The following is a 21,456-nucleotide window of genomic DNA, read 5'->3' on the forward strand; positions in this document are numbered from 1 at the left end:
AACTACGTCAGACAATAGTTAAAGCCAGTAGGTAGATGATAGTATTCAAAGATATTAGATACATTATACAGGTTGTTTATAAAGCTTACTTACTTTTGATGTTTTTCAAATGGCTTTTTCTTAAGTTTTATAAATGGAACACCTGTATATTGTGCGCTAGTTGAATTGCTCATCAAGTTCCCTTTAATTAATGATAAATATGTCATATGTCTAACTTTAATAGTTTTCCTGATATTTAGAATTTAAAGAAAAATGTGTAATAAAATGTCATTATTGTACTTAAAAAAGTGACAGAATGTAATATTTTTTTTGTTTGTCTGTCATTTGTAAGTCAGTAATATTATAATACAATTTAAAAAAAATTTTAATAAATAAATAATCAAAACGTGATAAATATACAGAAAATACAATTAAATAGCAGAACAATTTCTAAATTATTTAAAGGAAATGCAGTAACAAACTATAAACAATTACGAAACATTGTTCAACAAGTAGGTATTAATTTAATTAATATTTCGAAGTTGTTCAAAATGCCGCCCATTTTATTTTCTACAAGCATTAATGCGCTGTATAAAATACCTTGAGGTAAGGGATACCTCTATATAACATGTGCATCTTATTTTCTCTAAAATCGTAAATTATATGGCAAAACAATTGCATATTTTATTATTTACATCCTTTTAAATCTCCTAAACTACCAAGTCGCATTAAAATTTGGTATATGACAGCAAAATTATTTTACATTATAAAATGTTAATCAAACAATAAAAGGAAGAACAAAAAACTGATTAAAATAGACAGAATATAATATTAAGTACAATAACGCACATTTTCTTACACATTATTCTTTAATTTTCAGGAAAACTACTAAAGTTAGATATATGACATGTTATCATTCATTAAAGGTAACTTGATGGGCAATTCAACCAGCACACGATATACAGGGTGTCCCGTTAAGCGTACGGAGCGGCTGTATCTCTAGAACGGTAAGGCCAAGAGGTTTGGGAAAAAATCCTTATAAGCAAAGTGACCAAGAGAAATAGCTGGAAATTATTTTGAAGTTCGTAATTCGACCGCTAGGGGGCGTAACTGCCATTGAGAAACATAAAGTTCCCGCTATCTCAGAAACTTAGACGATGAGCTATAACTTTGACAATATCATTTAATAGCTTGGATAATACCGCATCGCTTTTGTTTTGCGATATTTCTCATATCTGTCATAATAAGGGAGGGGGAGGCCAATGCGTTTTCATATGTTTACATACTAATATCTCCTAGACCATTCAACCGATTTGAATGTTTTCGGTGTTGTTTGAAAGAGCATTTTATGCTCTTTTTAAAGATATTTTCAGTAAGACCGTCTGCTTTAAAACAAATGAGCTAGAGGACGTTATCTGCAACGATTACATATTTTTGTGATTTTTGAAGAAAAGTTAAATGGAACGATACTATTTACTTCACAGACCCTTAGTCACCTTCAAATTTGCTAAATTTTAATGAAAACCGCATCTCGATATCGCCACCCGTTCTCGAGTAATAGAAGAAAATGTTAAAAACTCGGGTGCCATCAATCGGATCCAGTTACCTCATCGAGAAAAACAAATCACATTACCATGGTAACGGTAAACATGTCATTTACTAACGCAGAAGCGTATGATGATTTATTTTCAATGTTTCGAATACGATGCAACTGCATGGTAAAAATGTGCAATGCAATTACGACAAAGAAAGACATTTTTCTCTAGAAGTGTTTTTAAGATTGACTTAGCGATTACGGAAAACTGGCAACGTGTAGCCCATTCAGACATCTCTATGAATTCGTAAATCACATTGGTGCGCAATGTGATCCCACATAACCTGGGAACTCCGAAAACAATTGTCCACAAGAGTTCTCAAGAGAATATCTCCACCACGTTGTTTTACATCAGGCCTTACCGATTATGATAACAGACTGAACTATTACCCACATTGCTTTCACCCCTTTATCTATTGGGTAGACTAAACGACCTGACTTTTCAAGAAAAACCAATAACCAGGGAAAATATGACAAAACACTAAATACCAGTAAAAACGTGTCCAGGGAAGAGACTTAAGCAGCGCTTTTTTTTTCGTCGAAACTAGATTAAATAAATGCATCGAGGTTTATGTAAGACATTTCGAACATCAGTGAGCTATTTTTGCCAAAAATTTAAGTTATTCTAAGTGTTTCGGTTTATTTTGTTTTATTATCATTGTTGATGTTTCATTGATCCGTTGGCTTTTCAACACGCCTCAAAAGTAGTTTTGAAGCAGTTCTAAGCTTGGATAAAGTGTGAAGGAAGGTTCTAGATAATAAAATTTTTGTTCTCTCTTATTTGTTTCCTAAGGTAACTTGATCCGATTAAGATTTACGAATTTTTAACATTTTCTTTTATAATTCGAGAATGGATGGAGATATCGAGATGCGGTTTTCACTAATATTTAGCAAATTTTATGGTGATTAACGGTCTGTGAAGTAAATAGTACCGTTCCATTTAACTTTTGTTCAAAAATCACAAAAATATGTAACCGCTGCAGATAACGCCCTCTAGCTTATTTGTTTTAAACCAAGCGGTCTTACTGAAAATATCTTTTAAAAGAGCATGAAATGCTCTTTCAAACAAGACCAAAAATATACAAATCGGTTGAATGGTCCAGGAGATATTAAAATGTAAACATTTGAAAACGCATTGGCCTCCCCCTCCCTTATTATGACAGATATGAAAAATATTGCAAAACAAAAGCGATACGGTATTATCCAAGCTACTAAATGATGTTGTCAAAGTTATAGCTCATCGTCTAACTTTCTGAGATAGCGGGAATTTTATGTTTTTCTATGGCAGTTACGCCCCCTAGCGGTCGAATTACGAACTTCAAAATAATTTCCAGCTATTTCTCTTGCCCACTTTGCTTATAAAGATTTTTTTCCCAAACCTCTAGGCCTTACCGTTGTTGAGATACAGCCGCTCCGTACGCTTAACGGGACACCCTGTACAGGATGTTCCATTTAAAAAACTTATGAAAAAGCCATTTGAAAAATATCAAAAGTAATTAAGCTTTATGAACACGCTGTATAGCGTATCTTTGGATACTATCATTTACCTGACGATTGTCTGATACAGTTTCAAGGCAAAATTGGAAAAAATGTCGTTGTTACATCGTTTTTAAAAAGATGTTGCAATGGACACATTTTGGAAAAACAATTGAATATCTCAGGAACTATGAACGCTATCAGTTAGTACCATATACGGTAGTATAAACGAATTTAATTCTATTCATAATATAATAAAATATACAGTCTGTTCTATTTAAAAAAATCTATATACTCTCCGTTACGATTAAATAGAATACCCTGTATAAAAGAAAATAATTTTTTCTAATTCGCGACAGTAATGAAAGCTATTACAGTACTCAAACGGGTGCTGTAATGAGACTCCTTACAGCATCCGATGCTGTAATGAGATTTTAGTAACATTTTATGGAACCAGTTCAAGTTGGTGACATTGAGTCATTAATTTTTCTAGTTGTGACAATTTTTGTCTATAGATGTTTAAACACGTTTTTAGCATCGAATACAAGGTCTACAATGATGAAGACATTGAACTCTGAGCAATTTCTTTTATTTTGGGAGGTGTACATGAAACATTTTGTGTTTTGACAGTTTCTAATTGTCAATTCAAGCTTCTATTTTCAAGTGTTACCAACTGCTACATACCTACACCCCTACATTGTCTAAATTTATTTAATGTTTGTTAAAAAAAGGATAAAAACGCGAATTACAAAAAATAGCATAAAAAACACGTTTCATAAGACTTAAAGCACTCATTCATTAAAAAAACTCGTGGCCACTCGTTTTTCAACTTGAATTCGTGCATTTCAAGCGTGTCTTACGAAACTTGTTTTTTAATATACTATTATATACTATAATAATAGAAAGTGATGAGTCAAAGAACTTTTGTAGAAAACATTTTTCTCTTTCTCAAACAAATTTTTAATACGCCCAATAGAAAAAGTGATGGTTACTGGACAAGAAGCAACAAAGAGAAAGCAAATACCCTCGCGGATTACCCACGCATCGTCTTTCAACCTCACCTAGAATTGCAGCGATTTTAGTCAAAAGTTCTGCAAGAAATATACACCTTGGTTCGTACCTAATTACATCATACATCAAGACTTCAATACTGTAAAAGATGTAATTGCCCAGGGAAGTTCCAAGTAGTCCAAGTTTGTTGTTATTGTATTGTTATAGATTGCAGTACTAAAAGAAGCTACACTTACGTGTTTTGTAATCCACCAAAAAATATTCTCTATGCTTATCTTCATCAATCCGAAAAAAATCTAAAGCTTCACGTAAAATTTGAAAAAATTGCGTATCTTCTTGAATCGGAAATTGAGATGGAATCCCCCCCGCATCGGGATCTAAAATCAAAATCATTTAACATAATCTAAATAAGTAAATTAAGTTTTATTTAACCTTGAGGACCATGAACGATAATTTTTTTAGCCGACGGAACGTTAGCTGTTAACAAAATGGAAGCGTCACATTGTTCTTTTCTCAAAATTTGTTTCAAATCTTTAAACATAATCCCATGGACGCTATGCACAACCATCCAAAGTAACGATAACGCAGTTCCAATTAATTTTTGACCATCCTCGTGAGGTGTCCTCGTATAAAACATAACGTAACCAATGATGTAATTATAAAGTGCGAACGCTGCTTGTTGCGGAAGTTTTGGAATAAATCGTATTAAATGTCGCAAAATTTTAAACATTTGATCTTGTTTTTCGCGAGTTAATCTTTCTAAGATGTATCTCAAAAATAACGCGCTATCTTCGACCAAACAACACCAAATTACTTGGTAGGAGACTTCGTAAACGGCGCAACCATCGGGGGAAACAGCCGCGTCATCGAGGAGATTAATAATTTGAACAACAGCGGAACATAAACAAGAAGGGAATAAAGAGTGGGCTGAATGAAGATGATGCCCGGTGTTTCTTGCTTGTCCTTCTTGATCATCATCAGTAACTTCTTCGTGTTCTTCGTTAGTGTGGTATAAGCTGGGTTCATGAGCCGCTTGGATTGTTATTGGGATTGTTGTTATTAAAAATTTTTCTCTTTCTTCGCGTTTTTTATCATCTTGTGCTTGAAGCGCCATTTTTATTAATTCAGTTTGTTGTTTTTTTCGCGTTTTTGTAGCCGTTACTAAAGATCTCTGCAAATCATTTTATTGATTATTAATTGGATCGCGTTATATATCACTTAACTAAGCGACATTTTATCGTTTTTAGAGATTTTTATGCTAGATTTACATTTTATATAGAATTTAAATCTAACTGGTTTCAAGTGAAGTATTAGCTTTGGACGAGTCGATGATTAAATTTATCTAAGAAACCCATAAAAAGGGATTACAAAATATGGATGCTCTGCGATAAGTCCCAGAAAAGAGAAATTCCAGTTCTAAAATCCCAGGATTAACTTATGGGACAGAGCCTAGGTTCTAGGGTTGTGTACAAGCTTGTTGAGGGTCTTTTAGCAAATTATTACAATCCTGAAGATTGCGAAAGTTAATAGAAGAGAAAAAAATGGAAATATTGTGCCCAAAAAAACAGTGTCGATAAATTCGAGCAACTTTTAGCTAGCTACAAAATAGCAACAAATGGTGGCATCGTATATTTTTCTATTTCCTAGATGCTTCGATGGTAAAATGCATATTGCCTATATAAAACAATGAATCTGCCTGATAGATTGTAGGCCCTGGGTCTAGTAGGCCCAGTTTCAGTATCTAATTCCAAAAGGACTAAGAAATCACGACCAAAAATAAAAATTAAAAAATAAAGCCGTTTGTGCCAAAGAGTGTGCGATTAAATTCTGTTGCGCATCAGCCTAAGCATTGAACTAGAAGAAGTTACGGTGTATGTAGCACCATGGCAAAGCCAGTGCGCACTGACTGGCTATGTAGTACTTGTCAAATACCTCTTTGAGGGAAACTAAAATCCTGTTTTCAAAAAATCAAAAAGTTCGAACTTTCAAGTATTAATTTTGATTAAATAATAATTTAAATTAATATAAAAGTGTATGTAACATATAAATGAAACACAACCAGAAGGAAGGATACTAATTTTCCTATCTAATTTTTCCTTTCTGTTATTTCTGTCCTTAACGTGTAAAGGTATCCTTTCTTCTGGTTGTGTTTCATTTATATTAATTTTGACATATTTGTCAACTTCATAAAAAATCCTTTAAAATGAGTCCAAACTCGACGTATTTAACTTTGATATTAATGGAGATACACTCACTTCCGGTTTGAAACGTCAACGTCAATTTTGACATATTTGTCATCTTCATTAAAAAGCCTTTTTCTAAAACAACAGAGAAATTCGAGTTAGGGAAATTTGACTTAGAGAGATAAAATTACATTTGAAACCTAGTCAAACGTTTGAGCTTACGAAAATTATTCGACTTAGAGGATAATTCGAGATATAGAAGATTGAGTTAGGGGAATTTCACCGTATTCGTCAATTTCATAAAAAATCCTTTAAAATGAGTCCAAACTCGACATATTTAACTTTAATATTAATGGAAATACACTCACTTCCGGTTTGAAACGTCAACGTCAATTTTGATATATTTGTCATCTTCATTAAAAACCCTTTAAAATGAGTACAAAGATGACACACTTATCTCAAAAAACAAAAAAGTTAGAATAAAAAACATTAAACCCGAAGTTAGCAACAATGAAGATAGCAATTTAATTTTTAAATATTAATACCAACCTTAATTTTTGATTTTTTTTATTATATTTTTGTTTTTGTGACAAATATTAAGACATTTTATAAAAAATTAAGAATATGTCAAAATGACATTGACATTTCAAATCGGAAGTTGCTTATATCTTGAGTAATATTGGAATTAAACGTATCATGTTTGGACTCATTTTAAAGGATATTTCACGACGATTACAAATACGTCAAAATTGACGTTGACATTCTTAACCGGAAGTTGACCATAACTTCATTAATATTGAAGATAAATATGTCGTGTTTGTACTCATTTTAAAGGATTTTTAATGAAGATTACAAATATGTCAAAATTGAGGTTGACATTTTAAATCTGAAGTTAGTTATCATATAATAGACAACTTCATGATGTATTTTTTATTAAAAAAAAACTTTAAAATGAGTCCAAACAAGACGCAATTATCTCAAAAAATAAAAAAGTTTGGATAAAAGCATTAAACCCGAAGTTAGCAACAATGAAGATAGCAATTTAATTTTTAAATATTAATACCAACCTTAATTTTTGATTTTATTTATTATATTTTTGTTTTTGTGACAAATATTGAGACATTTTATAAAAATTAAGAATATGTCAAAATAACGTTGACATTTCAAACCGGAAGTTGCTTATATTTCGAGTAATATTAGAATTAAACGTATCATGTTTGGACTCATTTTAAAGGATTTTTCACAACGATTACAAATACGTCAAAATTGACGTTGACATTCTTAACCGGAAGTTGACCATAACTTCATTAATATTGAAGATAAATATGTCGTGTTTGTACTCATTTCAAAGGATTTTTAATGAAGATTACAAATATGTCAAAATTGAGGTTGACATTTTAAACCTGAAGTTAGTTATCATATAATAGTAGTTTTATAACTAAAGTTAATCTAGTGTTGGTCACTTTTCAGAACTTTCTTTTTATTTTTAACGTGTTTTTTGGGTCATTTCACATTGATTAAAAAAAATCGTCGATTTTTAAGCCACATGATGATTCTTGAATTTTTCTAACTCAAGTTATATATATACAGGTGTATCTAAATTGATGCGAAATATTTTAAGGGGTGATTTTTGAACGAAAATTAAGGGGGTCATATAACTTTTTATTATTATTATTATTAAAATCCATGTTGCGAAATTAATTATTAAGAATTAGATACAATAAAACAATAATGTTTTTTAAACTTCAGTTTCTCGCGTTTATTTTAAATTTCCTCGGTACCGGTTTCGACACTATATTAGGTCATCATCAGCCGAATCTACAATTTAATTGAATTACAATAATACAAGTTATGAGATGCGTTTTTCAAAGAACGGGTTTGAGAAGAAAGGAATTTAACAATTCGCCGTTTCAAAAATCTTTTAAACATTTGAATAGGGGTGTAAAATTAAGATCTATTTGATCGTTAAGGAGGTTGTATTTTTTATATTTATTAATTTCATAAGCCTCTAAAAGGTCTAATTTAAAACCTTTGCTGCATTTGAGTAGAACTTTAACATTACTATATTCTATATTGTGACCTGTTTCGTTTCTGTGTTTATAGATGTTAGAATTACTTTTATTTTTATGTTCTGTTATTCTACATTCTAACTTTAGTAATTTATTTAAAGTAGTGAGAAAATGCTAGATTAATGTTATATTTCAAAAATATTTTTTTAGTTGCGGCTGTAATAGAGTTAAAGGGTATAGGTTTATGAATATTTGAATTTTGAATCTTAGAAAACAAAGGATCTTGTTTTATTTTAACTTTATGGATTATTTTATTAATTATATTTGTAGGAAATTTGTTATTTTTCGCCAATTCAAAAATGTAATTAAGTTCAGAGATCTTATTTTCTTGTAAAAAGAGGGTAATTAAAAATCTTTTCAATAAAAAATCGGAAACTAGACTAGAATTATTTAACTCCTGTTGAAAATATCAATGAAATTTGTTAATTATTATTGTTAGTGTCAGTGTATTATTTTTTTTTAATTAAATTATCAATTTTGGAAGAAACTGTTCTTAATATTTAAAAATTTGTCATTATGACATCAGCCTACTTGATATTTTTACATAAATAATCATACTGTGAATTTGTGTCAAATAGGTGTGAGTACTATTTTATTTTTTATGGACAAACTAACAATTTTAGGGGAAAATCTTAAGAGACAAAAAAGTTGCATATTGAATTCCTCTATTTAAATTAATTTTTTAAATAAAAAAATTTAGACGCATTAAAAAGTTTTGATGCGAAGTATCATAGGGGTGGATTTTTCACCCCCTTATAAAAACATATTAGGGTTATAAAAATCGTCTAAAAATGTCACCTTATTAGTAATAGTTATCTGCCAAATTTCATCCTTCCAAATTCCTTCATAGTGGATTTATTAAAGAAAAACAATGACAAACTTGGAGGAGAAGTGGTTTTGACCTTAATTTTCGCTGAAAAATCACCCCTTAAAATCTTTCATATCAATTTAGATACACCTGTATAAAATAGAAACCAGTTGAAAAGTACAAAATCAAACTCTGGATAATTTTCTTTAAAAATGTTTACACAAAACATTATTTTGACTCTAGCATTTGTGATTAAATGTGTGCAGAAACGACTGACCAGCGAATTCTGTGATTGTGATGGCTGTCATCAGTGTTTTGTGATAAAAATAGACAGGCATCAAACAATTTTCCTAGTTTGAGTCATATTTTTAGAGAAATGAAAACGAAAATCCCATTTTTCTCAACATTGTTAATTTGTGGCTTAGTCAAGTGATGCATAACGCGGTCCAATTTATTAAAAAAAATCTTACATGTCTTTCCTGATTAATAGTAACTTCTTCAACTTTCGTTTTCACCAATAATTCCCAAGGTGAATCAACAACATCCAAAGATTCAATACCGATTTTCGGTGATGGTAAAGTAAATTCAATTCCAGGTGGTGGAACTTTAAATAAAACGTGTGCGCCTTCCTCCATACGCGGCCAAACTTGATATCTTAATTTCCATAATACTTGAAATCTCAGTACTGCGTTTATCCGGGTTGTTGGATCTGGATGTGTTAACCCATGTTGCATAATTTCGCTTACTTGCCCGGAACATTTCACTGCAGCTAAGATAAATATGGATGCTGCGCACGCGGCAACCTCTTGATTCCATTCTAAAAGTAATTCCCACGCAACGGGAAGCATATCCGAGAATTGATCATCAGTTGCGATTACTGCCCCTTTTAAAAACGTCGCTAAAGGACTATGAAAACCATCCTTTACTTGCATTTTGATGTATTTTAGAATTGGGGGTGGTTCTTTGGATGCTTTTGATGGTTCTGATGATGGTTTATCTTCTTTATCGGTGGTTATATCTCTTGTTGAATCTTTATGGGGGTGCTGCTTCGACATTGGAACTCCTTCAACGTTTTTATCAATTCTAAAATGAAATAAAATTATTTTTAATCAATATTTTAGTGATTAATTACTTGTCCCTTTTCCCCATGCTATCTTTTCTTCTTATTGGAGAAATAGTTGATGACGTTTGATCAGAAACTTTCCTACTTTGTTTATCTTTTTTTCTTTTATGCGTTTTTGATTCAAAATCCATTTTGTGTTTATCATCTAACACGCCAAATTCTTCACCATAAACCTTAAAACAAGAAATTTTAGAATAATAATTATAACGAATTTTCTATTGCAACCTTTTTAACTCCTTTAATTAATCTTGAGCAAGCCCTCATAACCCTTCTATAACAATAAGGGTGGCAATAATTTTGATGTAAACAATAAAAATTAAGCGAATTCGCAACGTGGACCATAACTTTCATCCAGGGCATGTTTTTCGATGTCTCATCGGTTTCGTTACTTTCACTGGGACTTTCTGGGGGTTGATCGTCGCTTAAAATCCCCGGGGATTCTTCGCCGCTAACTTCACCGGGGATTCCCGGCTCGGAAGTGTCACTTCGATCGGATAAGGAACTTACTTTTCGTTTTGATTGTAACGAATCCGTTCTGCGAACACTTTCGTGGATTTTCCCTAAATCAAAAACAACTGTTTTAATTATTAAATAATTAAGTTATTAATTAAATTATTATTCATTTACATTCAGTGTCGATATCTTTAGTTCCTCTCCGCAATTTTAAACTTCTTCTTTTAAATGATCCCCCAGTTGTTGATGTTACACCTCTTCGTAATAAATATGGTCGAGATTGCGAAGCTCTCTTTGCATCGTCGCCCTAAAAAATCACAACATATTTAAATATATTTACATTTTATTCGATAAAAAAATCAATAAAGAAAACTAAAATCATTAAAATCTAGGTTATGTTATTTTGACAAGTTAACTTGACAGAAATAGTTTCGAAAACGTCAACTTCACTTCAAAGCTTTATTTAAGGTTATGTTTCCTGTCAAAGCAAAAAATCAATTAAAATTTCGTTGTCCAGGACTACACAACGAGCAAAACGAGCCCTATTATGAGTTAAACATATTCCCCAAATTTCATGTTCTTAGCGTTTATGGTTTTTGAGAAAAAAAATTAAATCAAAATTTTCTGTCATTTTTGGAGGGGTGTAGCTCCTTAGGGGAGCCGATGTCGCCCATGATTCATATATCAAAGTACCCTTAAAATTGCCTAAAGAATCACCCCTTGAAGTTTGGGCACGTCATTCAGATACACCCTGTATATTACTAAATACTGTTATTATATACAGGATGGTTCAGTTTTTAATCGGGAAACTTTACCAGGACGTAGTACTAGCTAAAATAACACAAGTCTTTTACATAAACATAGGGTCGCATCTCTTTTGTTTTCGAGATATGAGCTGTCAAAGTTGAGCCAAAAATTTACACTTTATCTTTTATTTCGGGTATAAGTAAACCACAGAATTTGAAATTTTGTATATATGTACTACTGGTTAATATCATATTTTCAACCATACCTTAAACTTCCCTAGCGCCTTCTAAGGGGATGAAATTCACAACCCCTTTGATTTTTTTATAGCAACTTTTTAACACCATGGAATATTAACATAAAAAAATATGGGTTGTAAAGCTTATTCATTATTGATACTTTTTTGTCTCTTTAGTTTTTTCCTTAAAGTTAATAGTTTTAGCGTAAAGTTTCCAGATTAAAAATTGAACCACCCTGTATAGTGTCCGCCAAAAAGTCAGCAACATCCGTTTCATTTCTGTTCCATTGTATCTACGTTTTTGAAATTTAGTTTATATAGGAAGTTCATACCGATTTTTCGATCTAAAGTATTTTCAAGATGGTGGCCACTTCCGGTCCCCCGGAAATAGACCACAACTTCGTTATTTTGAATGGAATGTTATAATTTTTATTGCACCTTTTAATTATATGCGAGAAAATAAGGTGACTTTGATAAAAGTTTTTGGTACCTAGCGTTTTTCGTTTTCGAGTTATTTTGATTTTACATTTTTCTTGCCAATTTTCACCATGCTCTTTAAAACTCCATATCTCAGCAAACGTTCATTCAAAAAAGCTCTAAATTTGCACGATTACTCTTCAAATGCTGTCAAATAAATTGTCATTAGCTGTATCACAGTACCTTATACAGGGTGGTCAAAAAGTGAATTGCCTTTTTCTCGCATTCAATGGCAAAAAAGTCGAAAATTTTAAATGGTACGACCCATATTTTATTAGCTCACCAGAAAGGAAGTTTGCCATTTATTAGGCCATGATATTTTGACAGTTGTTTTGTTTAATTTACTTTTACAATTAACTTTGGTTGATAATCTTCTAGTTTACTATGTTTTATTTACCAAAAAATAACAAACAGAAGAACAAATAAATGAAACAATGAAAACAAAAATTAGGTTTGGATAAAAAATGTAATTCTCTTTCTGGTAGGTTAACAAAATATGGGGCGTTCCATTTAAAATTTTAAGCTTTCTTGTCATTGAATATGAAGAAACGATAATAGACATTTTTGGCTTAATGGGTTTGTTAATAAACAAAATTGCCGCATATGGAGTAAAACCAATCCACAATAGACCCTACAGACTCCATATTACATGCAGAAAAATGCAAAGTTTGGTGTGGTTCGCACGCTGGTGGCATCATTGTACCCAAAATTGAATGCGCTCCGTCAAGAACAGCTGAGGTGCCCCTATGCCCAAAATCCATTATGCCCGTTAATGCCATGTATTGATCTTTCGAACAAAAACGTTTTTCGGATTAAAATTTATTTTTTGTTATTTTTTTCAATTTTAACTTCTATTGGGCTTAAAAAAACACCCAGTATATAAGATACTCTGATAAAACAAATGACAATCTACTTGACATCATCTGAACAGTAATCGTACCAAGTTAGAGCTTTCTTGAATGAATATTGGCTGAGATATGGGGTTTTAAAAGCATGGTGAAATTTGCCAAAAAAAATCTTACAATCAAAATAACTCGAAAACGAAAAATGCTAGGTACCAGTAACATTTATCAAAGTCAACATATTTTTTCGCATACAATTAGAAGGTGCAATAAAAACTATAGCATTCCGTTTAAAATAACAAAGTTGAGGTCTACTTCCGGTTGATCGGAAGTGGCAACCATTTTGAAAATACTTTCGAACGAAAGATGAGCCATATAAGCTAAATTTCAGGAACGTTGATGCAATGGAACAAAAATAAAACGGGTGTTGCTGACTTTTTGGGGGACACTGTATACAGGGTAATTCAAATTCGACCCCCACAATTGGGATCTCAGAAACCATTAGAGATACAGAAATGGTTAAATGGGGGCAAAGTTGCGTATCTTAGAGCTCATCATTTTTTAACTAAGTTTTCGGATCTAGCCATTTTAGTTTTTAAAATATAACCGAAAATCAAAAAGATAACATTTTCGGTTTTGGCCTATAACTTTTTTATTTTTCGTGAATCTGAAAAAACATTTTTGAGGCAACTCGTTATGAAAAATGTCATCACATATACAGGGTAAGTATATGTATAATACACAGGTTGATTCACAAAAGAACCGACACAGTGCAAGGACATGTAGAGCACAATAACATTACTACTTCATTTCATGTGGAATTTAATTCTAAAACTTTTCTTACTCGTATTATTTTTTAAAAAACTTTGTCTTTTCATAAAAAACTTAAATAACTAAAGACACGTATTTCGTAATGTTACTGAGAAAATTTAGTAGTCGGCTATGAAATTGGAAAGGTTTTCTCACTAATTTTGGTGATTTTTTCTTTATCACTAGAAAATCATTATACCTAAACTAAATTTGCTTATGGATGATGTTTTTTTAGTCATAATAAACAATTTATTTCTAAAAAACTTTTCTCTATCACCTTTCATCCTTGAATTATGATCAATTTTAATACCAAAAGTACTCAATTTTGATATTTCGATGATTTTCTCTTTTTATCATTAGAAAATCATTACAACTAAACCAAATCTGTTTATGAGTAATGTCCTTTTAGTTCATAATAAACAATTTATTTCAAATAAACTTTTCTCCATCACCTTTAATTTTTGAGTTATGATCTATTTTAATACCAAAAGTACTCAATTTTGACATTTTGGTGATTTTTTCTTTATCACTAAAAAATCATTATAACTAAACCAAATCTGTTTATGGATGATGTCTTTTTAGTTCATAATAAACAATTTATTTCAAATAAACTTTTCACCATCACCTTTCATTTTTGAGTTATGATCTATTTTAATACCAAAAGTACTCAATTTTAACATTATGGGGATTTTCTCTTTATCACTAGAAAATCATTACATCTAAACAAAATCTGTTTATCAATAATATCTTTTTAGTTCATAATAAACAATTTATTCCTAAAAAACTTTTCGTCATCACCTTTCATTCTTGAGTTATGATCGATTTTAAAACCAAAAGTACTTAATTTTGACATTTTGGGGATTTTCTCTTTACCACTAGAAAATTATTATGCCTAAACTAAATTTGTTTATGGATGAAGTCTTTTTAGCTATTTTCGATGATTTTAAGTAGCTGAAGATGACTGGGAACAAGTACTGTTCACAGATGAATCAAGGTTTTGTTTATACAGCTCAGATTGACGTTTAAGAGTAATTCGACGGCCCAATGAACGCTATGCACAGTGCAACATACGACCGACAACTTTATTTGATGGAGGATCTGTAATGAATAGGGGTGGAATTTCGCTTACAGCACGAACAGACCTTGTTTCTTTGCGAAGAGGTTCATTAACAGGTGAAAGGTATATTACAGACATTTTATCGGAACACGTGGTACCCTTTGCTCCTTACATAGGAAATAATTTTTTATTAATGCATGATAATGCAAGACCTCATGTTGCCTATACGGTCCGTGACTATTTGGATGAAGTTGGTATACAAACCATGGACTGGCCACCCTGTAGTCCTGATCTCAATCCAATAGAGAATTTATGGGATAATATTGATCGTCAGTTAAGACGCCAACATGCACCACCTATCGTTTTGGACGACGTTGAGAGGATGGTAAGAGAGGTTTGGGATGCAATTGATCAAGATCAAATTCGACGCTTGATTTTAAGTATGCCTCGTCGCTGTGAAGAAGTGATACGTAAGAGAGGCAGAAATACACGTTATTATGTGATTTTGAGAGAATTGATTAAGGATTATGTAGTGTTTTTTAGTTTTCACCTACTTGTTTAAAATGTTAATAAAAATTCGTTACATTTAAACTTGTGTATCTTCCTTGATAAAAGAGATATCGAGATGATTCTTGAACGAAAATGTAGAGAAGGGTTGCCATTCTAACGTAATGTAAATGGAATGTAGCGGTTCTTTCTGATAAATTCCACAGGGTGTTGCAAAATTAGAAGAAAAAACAAATTTCTTTTTACACCCCGTATATGGGTAAAACGTTGACAATTGTCAGAAACCATCACATTTCTTCCTTAAAAATCAACCTATATCGTGAAGAAAGAATCATCAAAATCCATCCGTTGATAAAAAAAAAATACCTTTAAACTTAATGCATAATTTAGGTGGTGCGATAATTTTGGAGAGTAGTGTACAGGGTGATTCACATAAGAACCGACACAGAGCAGGGACATGTAGAGGACAATAAATTAAGATGATTTAACGTAACTTACCTCTTTACTAAGTTGTACACCTCAGGAGTTACAGGCCTTCAGAGTTGGCTCTTAAATTTTTAAAAAGTTCAATATCTTGGTAATACATTAAGCTAGAAAAACCAAATTTGGTATACGTTATGAGTGTACCACAGGTATTAATTGGTAGCAAATTGAACTCAATTAAGGCACTTCATAGGGTTGATTAAGGGTGATGGTACCCTAAATTTGGATAAATTTTTTAAACTTTTGGCGGATTTAATACATTACTACTTCATTTCATGTGGAATTTAATTCTAAAACTTTTCTTACCCGTATTATTTTTTAAAAAACTTTGTCGTTTTCATAAAAAACGTAAATAACTAAAGACACGTATTTCGTAATGTTACTTAAAATAAGAGAAAATTTAGTAGTTGGCTATGAAATTGTACGTCAAACTTGACGACAAAGTTATAAAGTTATTTGACGACAAGGTTTTCTTCATCTTTTCTCCATCGCCTTTCATTCTTGAGTTATTATCGATTTTAACACCAAAAGTACCCAATTTTGACATTTTGGGGATTTTCTCTTTATCACTTGAAAATCATTACATCTAAACTAAATTTGCTTATGGATGATGTCTTCTTAGTTGACAATAAACAACTTATTCCTAAAAAACTTTTCTCCATCACCTTTCATCCTTGAATTATGATCAATTTTAATACCAAAAGTACTCAATTTTGATATTTCGATGATTTTCTCTTTTTATCATTAGAAAATCATTATAACTAAACCAAATCTGTTTATGAGTAATGTCCTTTTAGTTCATAATAAACAATTTATTTCAAATAAACTTTTCTCCATCACCTTTAATTTTTGAGTTATGATCTATTTAAATACCAAAAGTACTCAATTTTGACATTTTGGTGATTTTTTCTTTATCACTAGAAAATCATTATAACTAAACCAAATCTGTTTATGGATGATGTCTTTTTAGTTCATAATAAACAATTTATTTCAAAAAAACTTATCTCCATCACAATTAAGTTTTGAGTAACGATCGATTTTGATAACAAAAGTACTCAATTTTGACATTATGGGGATTTTCTCTTTATCACTAGAAAATCATTACATCTAAACAAAATCTGTTTATCAATAATATCTTTTTAGTTCATAATAAACAATTTATTCCTAAAAAACTTTTCGTCATCACCTTTCATTCTTGAGTTATGATCGATTTTAAAACCAAAAGTACTTAATTTTGACATTTTGGGGATTTTATCTTTATCACTAGAAAATTATTATGCCTAAACTAAATTGGTTTATGGATGATGTCTTTTTAGCTCAAAATAAACAGTTTATTCCTCAAATTTCGTACAATTTCACAGCCGACTACTGAATTTTCGATGATTTTAAGACGTCTTTAGTTTTTTGAGTTTTTTATGACAACGACAATGTTTTTTAAAAAATGGTAAGAGTAAAAAAAGTTTTAGAATTAAATTCCACATGAAATGAGGTAATAATGTATTAAATCCACAAAAAGGTTAAAAAAATCTGCCAAAATTTAGGGAACCATCACCCTTAATCAACCCTTTGAAATGCCCCAATTGGTCTCAACTTGCTACCAATTAATACCCTCGGTACACTCATAACGTATACCAAATTTGGTTTTTCTAGCTTAATGTATTACGAAGATATTCAATGTTTTAAAAATTTAAGACCCAACTTTGAAGGCCTATAACTCCTCAAGGGTACAACTTGGTATAGAGATAAGTTGCGTTAAATCATCTTAATTTATTATCCTCTACATGTCCCTGCTCTGTGTCGGTTCTTATGTGAATCACCCTGTATATTGCTAATATACTATTATTACCGTCGTATTACTACTTCCTTCACTTTCATTATCGGCTGGTTCGTGCAGAACAAAACTAATTTTTCTCTCCGTTTGATTTGATTCTCGATCGCCAGCAATTGATTGTAAGCTTTGCGCTGAAGCTTGAGAGTGCCCCATCGATGATAAAGCCATGGACCAACGTCGATTAGCATCTCGATTATACAATTTCTCCCAAGGTGGTGGCCGATCTTTACTCGTTAATTTCGACGATTTCGGGATCGTTTGGTAAGTTTCCCTCAAAAACGCGGTAATTTCAAATAAAAGGTGACAAGCTAACATTCTTAAAGCGACCGGGCTGGTTGCGCCGTACGTGTAAATGCTCGCCTCGTCTAAAAAGTCTTCTTCTTCGTCTTGAATTAGTAACTCCTTTTGTTTGTTTTCGTCTAAAACCATTGAATTTATTGAAACGTCTAGTTGTTTATCTTCGTTGATCATTTCTTCTAATCGCGCGCCTAAAACTTCGGCCCATTGATGAAACATTTTTCCAGCGGCACGCTGCATGATGTGGATACGCCTTAACCCGGCGCTTGCGCTTCTTGCCGGAAGTGGACCGGATGGTCGAAAAATTGGGAATGAAAGTTTCATCCATGATGGCCATTGGCCTTTATTGCAACAATGAACGAAGTATGAACATTCTAAGAGTACAGCTGCTCTTGCAACAACAGCGGAATGGGGCTAAAAATGTTTTAATTAAATTTTTTTTTAATTTGTTTTAATTAGTTACCAAATCTAAAACGGAAGCTAATAAATGAGCATCAGGAACTGATCCAGGTGAACATGTTTCCAATAAAAACGATAATCTTTGCATTCCGTTATAAACGGGTGGTATTGAAACCAATTTTCTTTCTTTTAAAATGACGAATTCTGATTCTCTCGAAGATTCACCCATATCCATTGAATTTTTTCGACTTAAATCTAAATGGAGAAAACAAATTAATTAAATTAAACATATATTTGATAATTATTTGGATTAAAACTTACAACCTCCTGGTGATTCATCAGTACTCCCATCCTTCTTTTTTCCTTTCTTCAAAACGAACTTATTGAAACGATCTTCAACCCGTTTCTTTGCCTTTTGCAAAGTATGACCGACATTTCCCGAACTAGTACTTTTGACAGAGTCTTTTTGATGGTACATTTTCGCCGGTTGTCTCACAAAACTTTGAGTATCCGTCACAGTTTCTGTACTATCATGGTTATCAGAAGAATCTGTTCCATCACCACGTTTAAACCAACTTACTATTTAAAAAATAATACATTATCCATTGTTTATTTTGGATAAATTTAAAATAATCACCGAATCCTCCTAATTTCGATTTCGGTTTAGCTTTTGAAGTCGAAGCTTCAGACATTAAAGCTTTTTCACTTTGCCTCGGTGTTAAAGTGTGATGTTTTTTTCTGATATTTGATAAAGGACTTTGACTTGCTTTTGATACTTCATCACCTTCAGTTTCTAATAAACTCTAAAACGATTTTTTGTTAATTTTTAATTTTATAATTTTATTTTATTGCTTACTGCACAAGTTGATGATGTACTTTTCTTTTTGAAAAGAAGTCTTCGAACGTTTCTATCATCAACACTTTCAGTGGTTGTTGTAGGTACTTCTTGTGGTTCTGGATGTTCTTCAACATCGGTATGATGAACATGCCTTAACATTGTATTGTTAGAAACGCGCCTAATTTAGCACTAGCTCGTTTGACCGTTATAAGTTTATAGATATATCGTTTATTAAAAAGCAACTTAAAAAACTTCTTAGAACTACGTCTAAACTCTATTGTTAAGAAGTTCAGGAAATTTATGATACATTAGAAATCAATGAAAAAAAGAGCAAAGATTGCAAAAAAGTATTGGTGAAGTTGCAGAAATACTTAACACCAAAGACTAACGAAACGGTTCAATTCTAGAGTTCAAAAAGAATGTGTAAGCTTGGTAAGTTTCATCACAATTTAAAGAAATGAAGCAAAGACTGTAATTTCGAAAACTTGAAAGATGGATTAATTAGACATAGAATAGTATGTAGACTCAGGGATAATAAAGTTAGAGGTAGACTTCTAAGAGAAGATAAATTAACCCTGGAAGATTGTACTAGAATTTGCAAACCATCAGAACTAGCACAGGTGTAATCCAATAAGTCGCCTTAAGAGACGTACGGCCCTGGTGGAGTTAGTTCTAGTGACAGTGCTAGATAACACTAAGTAGCACTAGATAACGCTAAGTTATTCTATATATTCTTATTGAAGTAAAATTAGAACTAACACTACTGACCAACTTTTAGCTTAATAAAAATATACAACAATCTAACGCTAAATTACTATTGAAAGTAGAGTTCCTAAAAAATTCTGCTCATATTGAAACTTGCAAAAATTGAAGGAAAGTGAAGGAAAAAACATTCATAAGGCAACTTTTTATGAAAAATTTTATGACACAACTAGAAATTTTCTCCCACGTTTCATTTTCGTGAAGCTATCATCAGGTGTATCTTTTCTTATGAGCGCCATATTTGATTTTCACAACAAAAAATTAGTTATAGGCAAAAAACGAAAAAGTATTTTTTTTGTTTTATCCAAAAACTTCGTTGAAAAATTAACCATTTCTGTATCTCTTATGGTTTCTGAAATCCCAATGGTGGGGGTCGAATTTGAATTACCCTGTATATTTGTTGCAATAGATAACGAGGTATATGATGGAGGTTAAATAAAATTGATCAGAAATTCAGTACATTAGTTACAAAAATTAAAGAAAATCTGGGTTTCCAAAGCATTAGGAAATGACAAACATAATTTTCTTTGGATATTTGCTGCTATAAGCAAAGAGGAATGCAATACAGCTCAAATTAGCAGACTCGGAAGTTCTACTCAAATCAAAATTTGCAAAAAAAAAATATGAAAAACTGATTTTCTCGTGAAATAAGAAATGCCAGAGAGATTTTTTTGTAATATTTCTATTTTAAACATGATGAGGAATCTGCTGCAGCTCAATTTAAACTGATCAATAACTTAGCTGAACCCGAAATTTGTTAAAACTCGTAGAAAGTTAGTATTCTAATGAAATAAGAAATGGCAGAAGTATTTTTTGCAACATTTACTACACTAGACATGGCGTGAAATTTGCTGCAGTTCAAATTAAATTGATTAAAGATTTTGCACAACCCAAAATTTGCTAAAACTCATGGAAAACTAGGTTTGCAATGAAATAAGAAATGGCAGAAGTATTTTTTGCAATATTTGCATTTTAAACATGATGAGGAATCTGCTGCAGCTCAATTTCAACTGATCAATGACTTTGCTGTACCCGAAATTTGCAAAAACTCGTGGAAAATTAGTATTGTAATGAAATAAGAAATGGCAGAAGTATTTTTTGCAACATTTGCTGTTTTAGACATGACGAGAAATTTGCTGCAATTCAAATTAAATCGATTAAAGATTTTGCCCAACCCAAAATTTGCTAAAAATCATGGAAAACTAGGTTTGCAATGAAATAAGAAATGCCAGAAGAATTTTTTTGCAATATTTCCATTTTAAACATGATGAGGAATCTGCTGCAGCTCAATTTAAACTGATCAATGACTTTGCTGAACTCGAAATTTGCAAAAACTCGTGGACACTTAGTATTGCAATGAAATAAGAAACGATAGAAGTATTTTTGCAACATTTGCTGTTTTAGACATGGCGAGAAATTTGCTGCAGTTCAAATTAAATTAATTATAGATTTTGCTCAACCCAAAATTTGCTAAA

General features: G+C 31.6%; 1 protein-coding gene across 7 annotated transcripts in view; it reads right to left on the reverse strand.

Moving 5' to 3' along the window:
• The window catches only part of LOC111416425 (unc80, NALCN channel complex subunit), a 64,320-nt gene that overhangs the window by 16,802 nt on the left and 26,062 nt on the right, over positions 1-21,456 (reverse strand). For 6 of the 7 annotated variants that reach the window (XM_071195504.1, XM_071195502.1, XM_071195503.1 and 3 more), the window contains 11 exons: positions 19,238-19,370; positions 19,019-19,184; positions 18,703-18,960; positions 18,446-18,636; positions 17,701-18,396; positions 10,871-11,003; positions 10,469-10,818; positions 10,253-10,416; positions 9,591-10,203; positions 4,493-5,231; positions 4,297-4,437 (listed from right to left, as the gene is read on the reverse strand). In XM_071195504.1, the coding sequence (XP_071051605.1) occupies positions 4,297-4,437; positions 4,493-5,231; positions 9,591-10,203; positions 10,253-10,416; positions 10,469-10,818; positions 10,871-11,003; positions 17,701-18,396; positions 18,446-18,636; positions 18,703-18,960; positions 19,019-19,184; positions 19,238-19,370 (3,584 nt within the window). The remainder of the gene's footprint in view (positions 1-4,296; positions 4,438-4,492; positions 5,232-9,590; positions 10,204-10,252; positions 10,417-10,468; positions 10,819-10,870; positions 11,004-17,700; positions 18,397-18,445; positions 18,637-18,702; positions 18,961-19,018; positions 19,185-19,237; positions 19,371-21,456) is intronic. The other variant, XM_071195501.1, reaches the window with a different exon arrangement.

The sequence above is a fragment of the Onthophagus taurus genome, chromosome 3 (assembly GCF_036711975.1).
Source record: "Onthophagus taurus isolate NC chromosome 3, IU_Otau_3.0, whole genome shotgun sequence".
In the NCBI taxonomy this organism is placed as follows: Eukaryota; Metazoa; Arthropoda; class Insecta; order Coleoptera; family Scarabaeidae; genus Onthophagus; species Onthophagus taurus.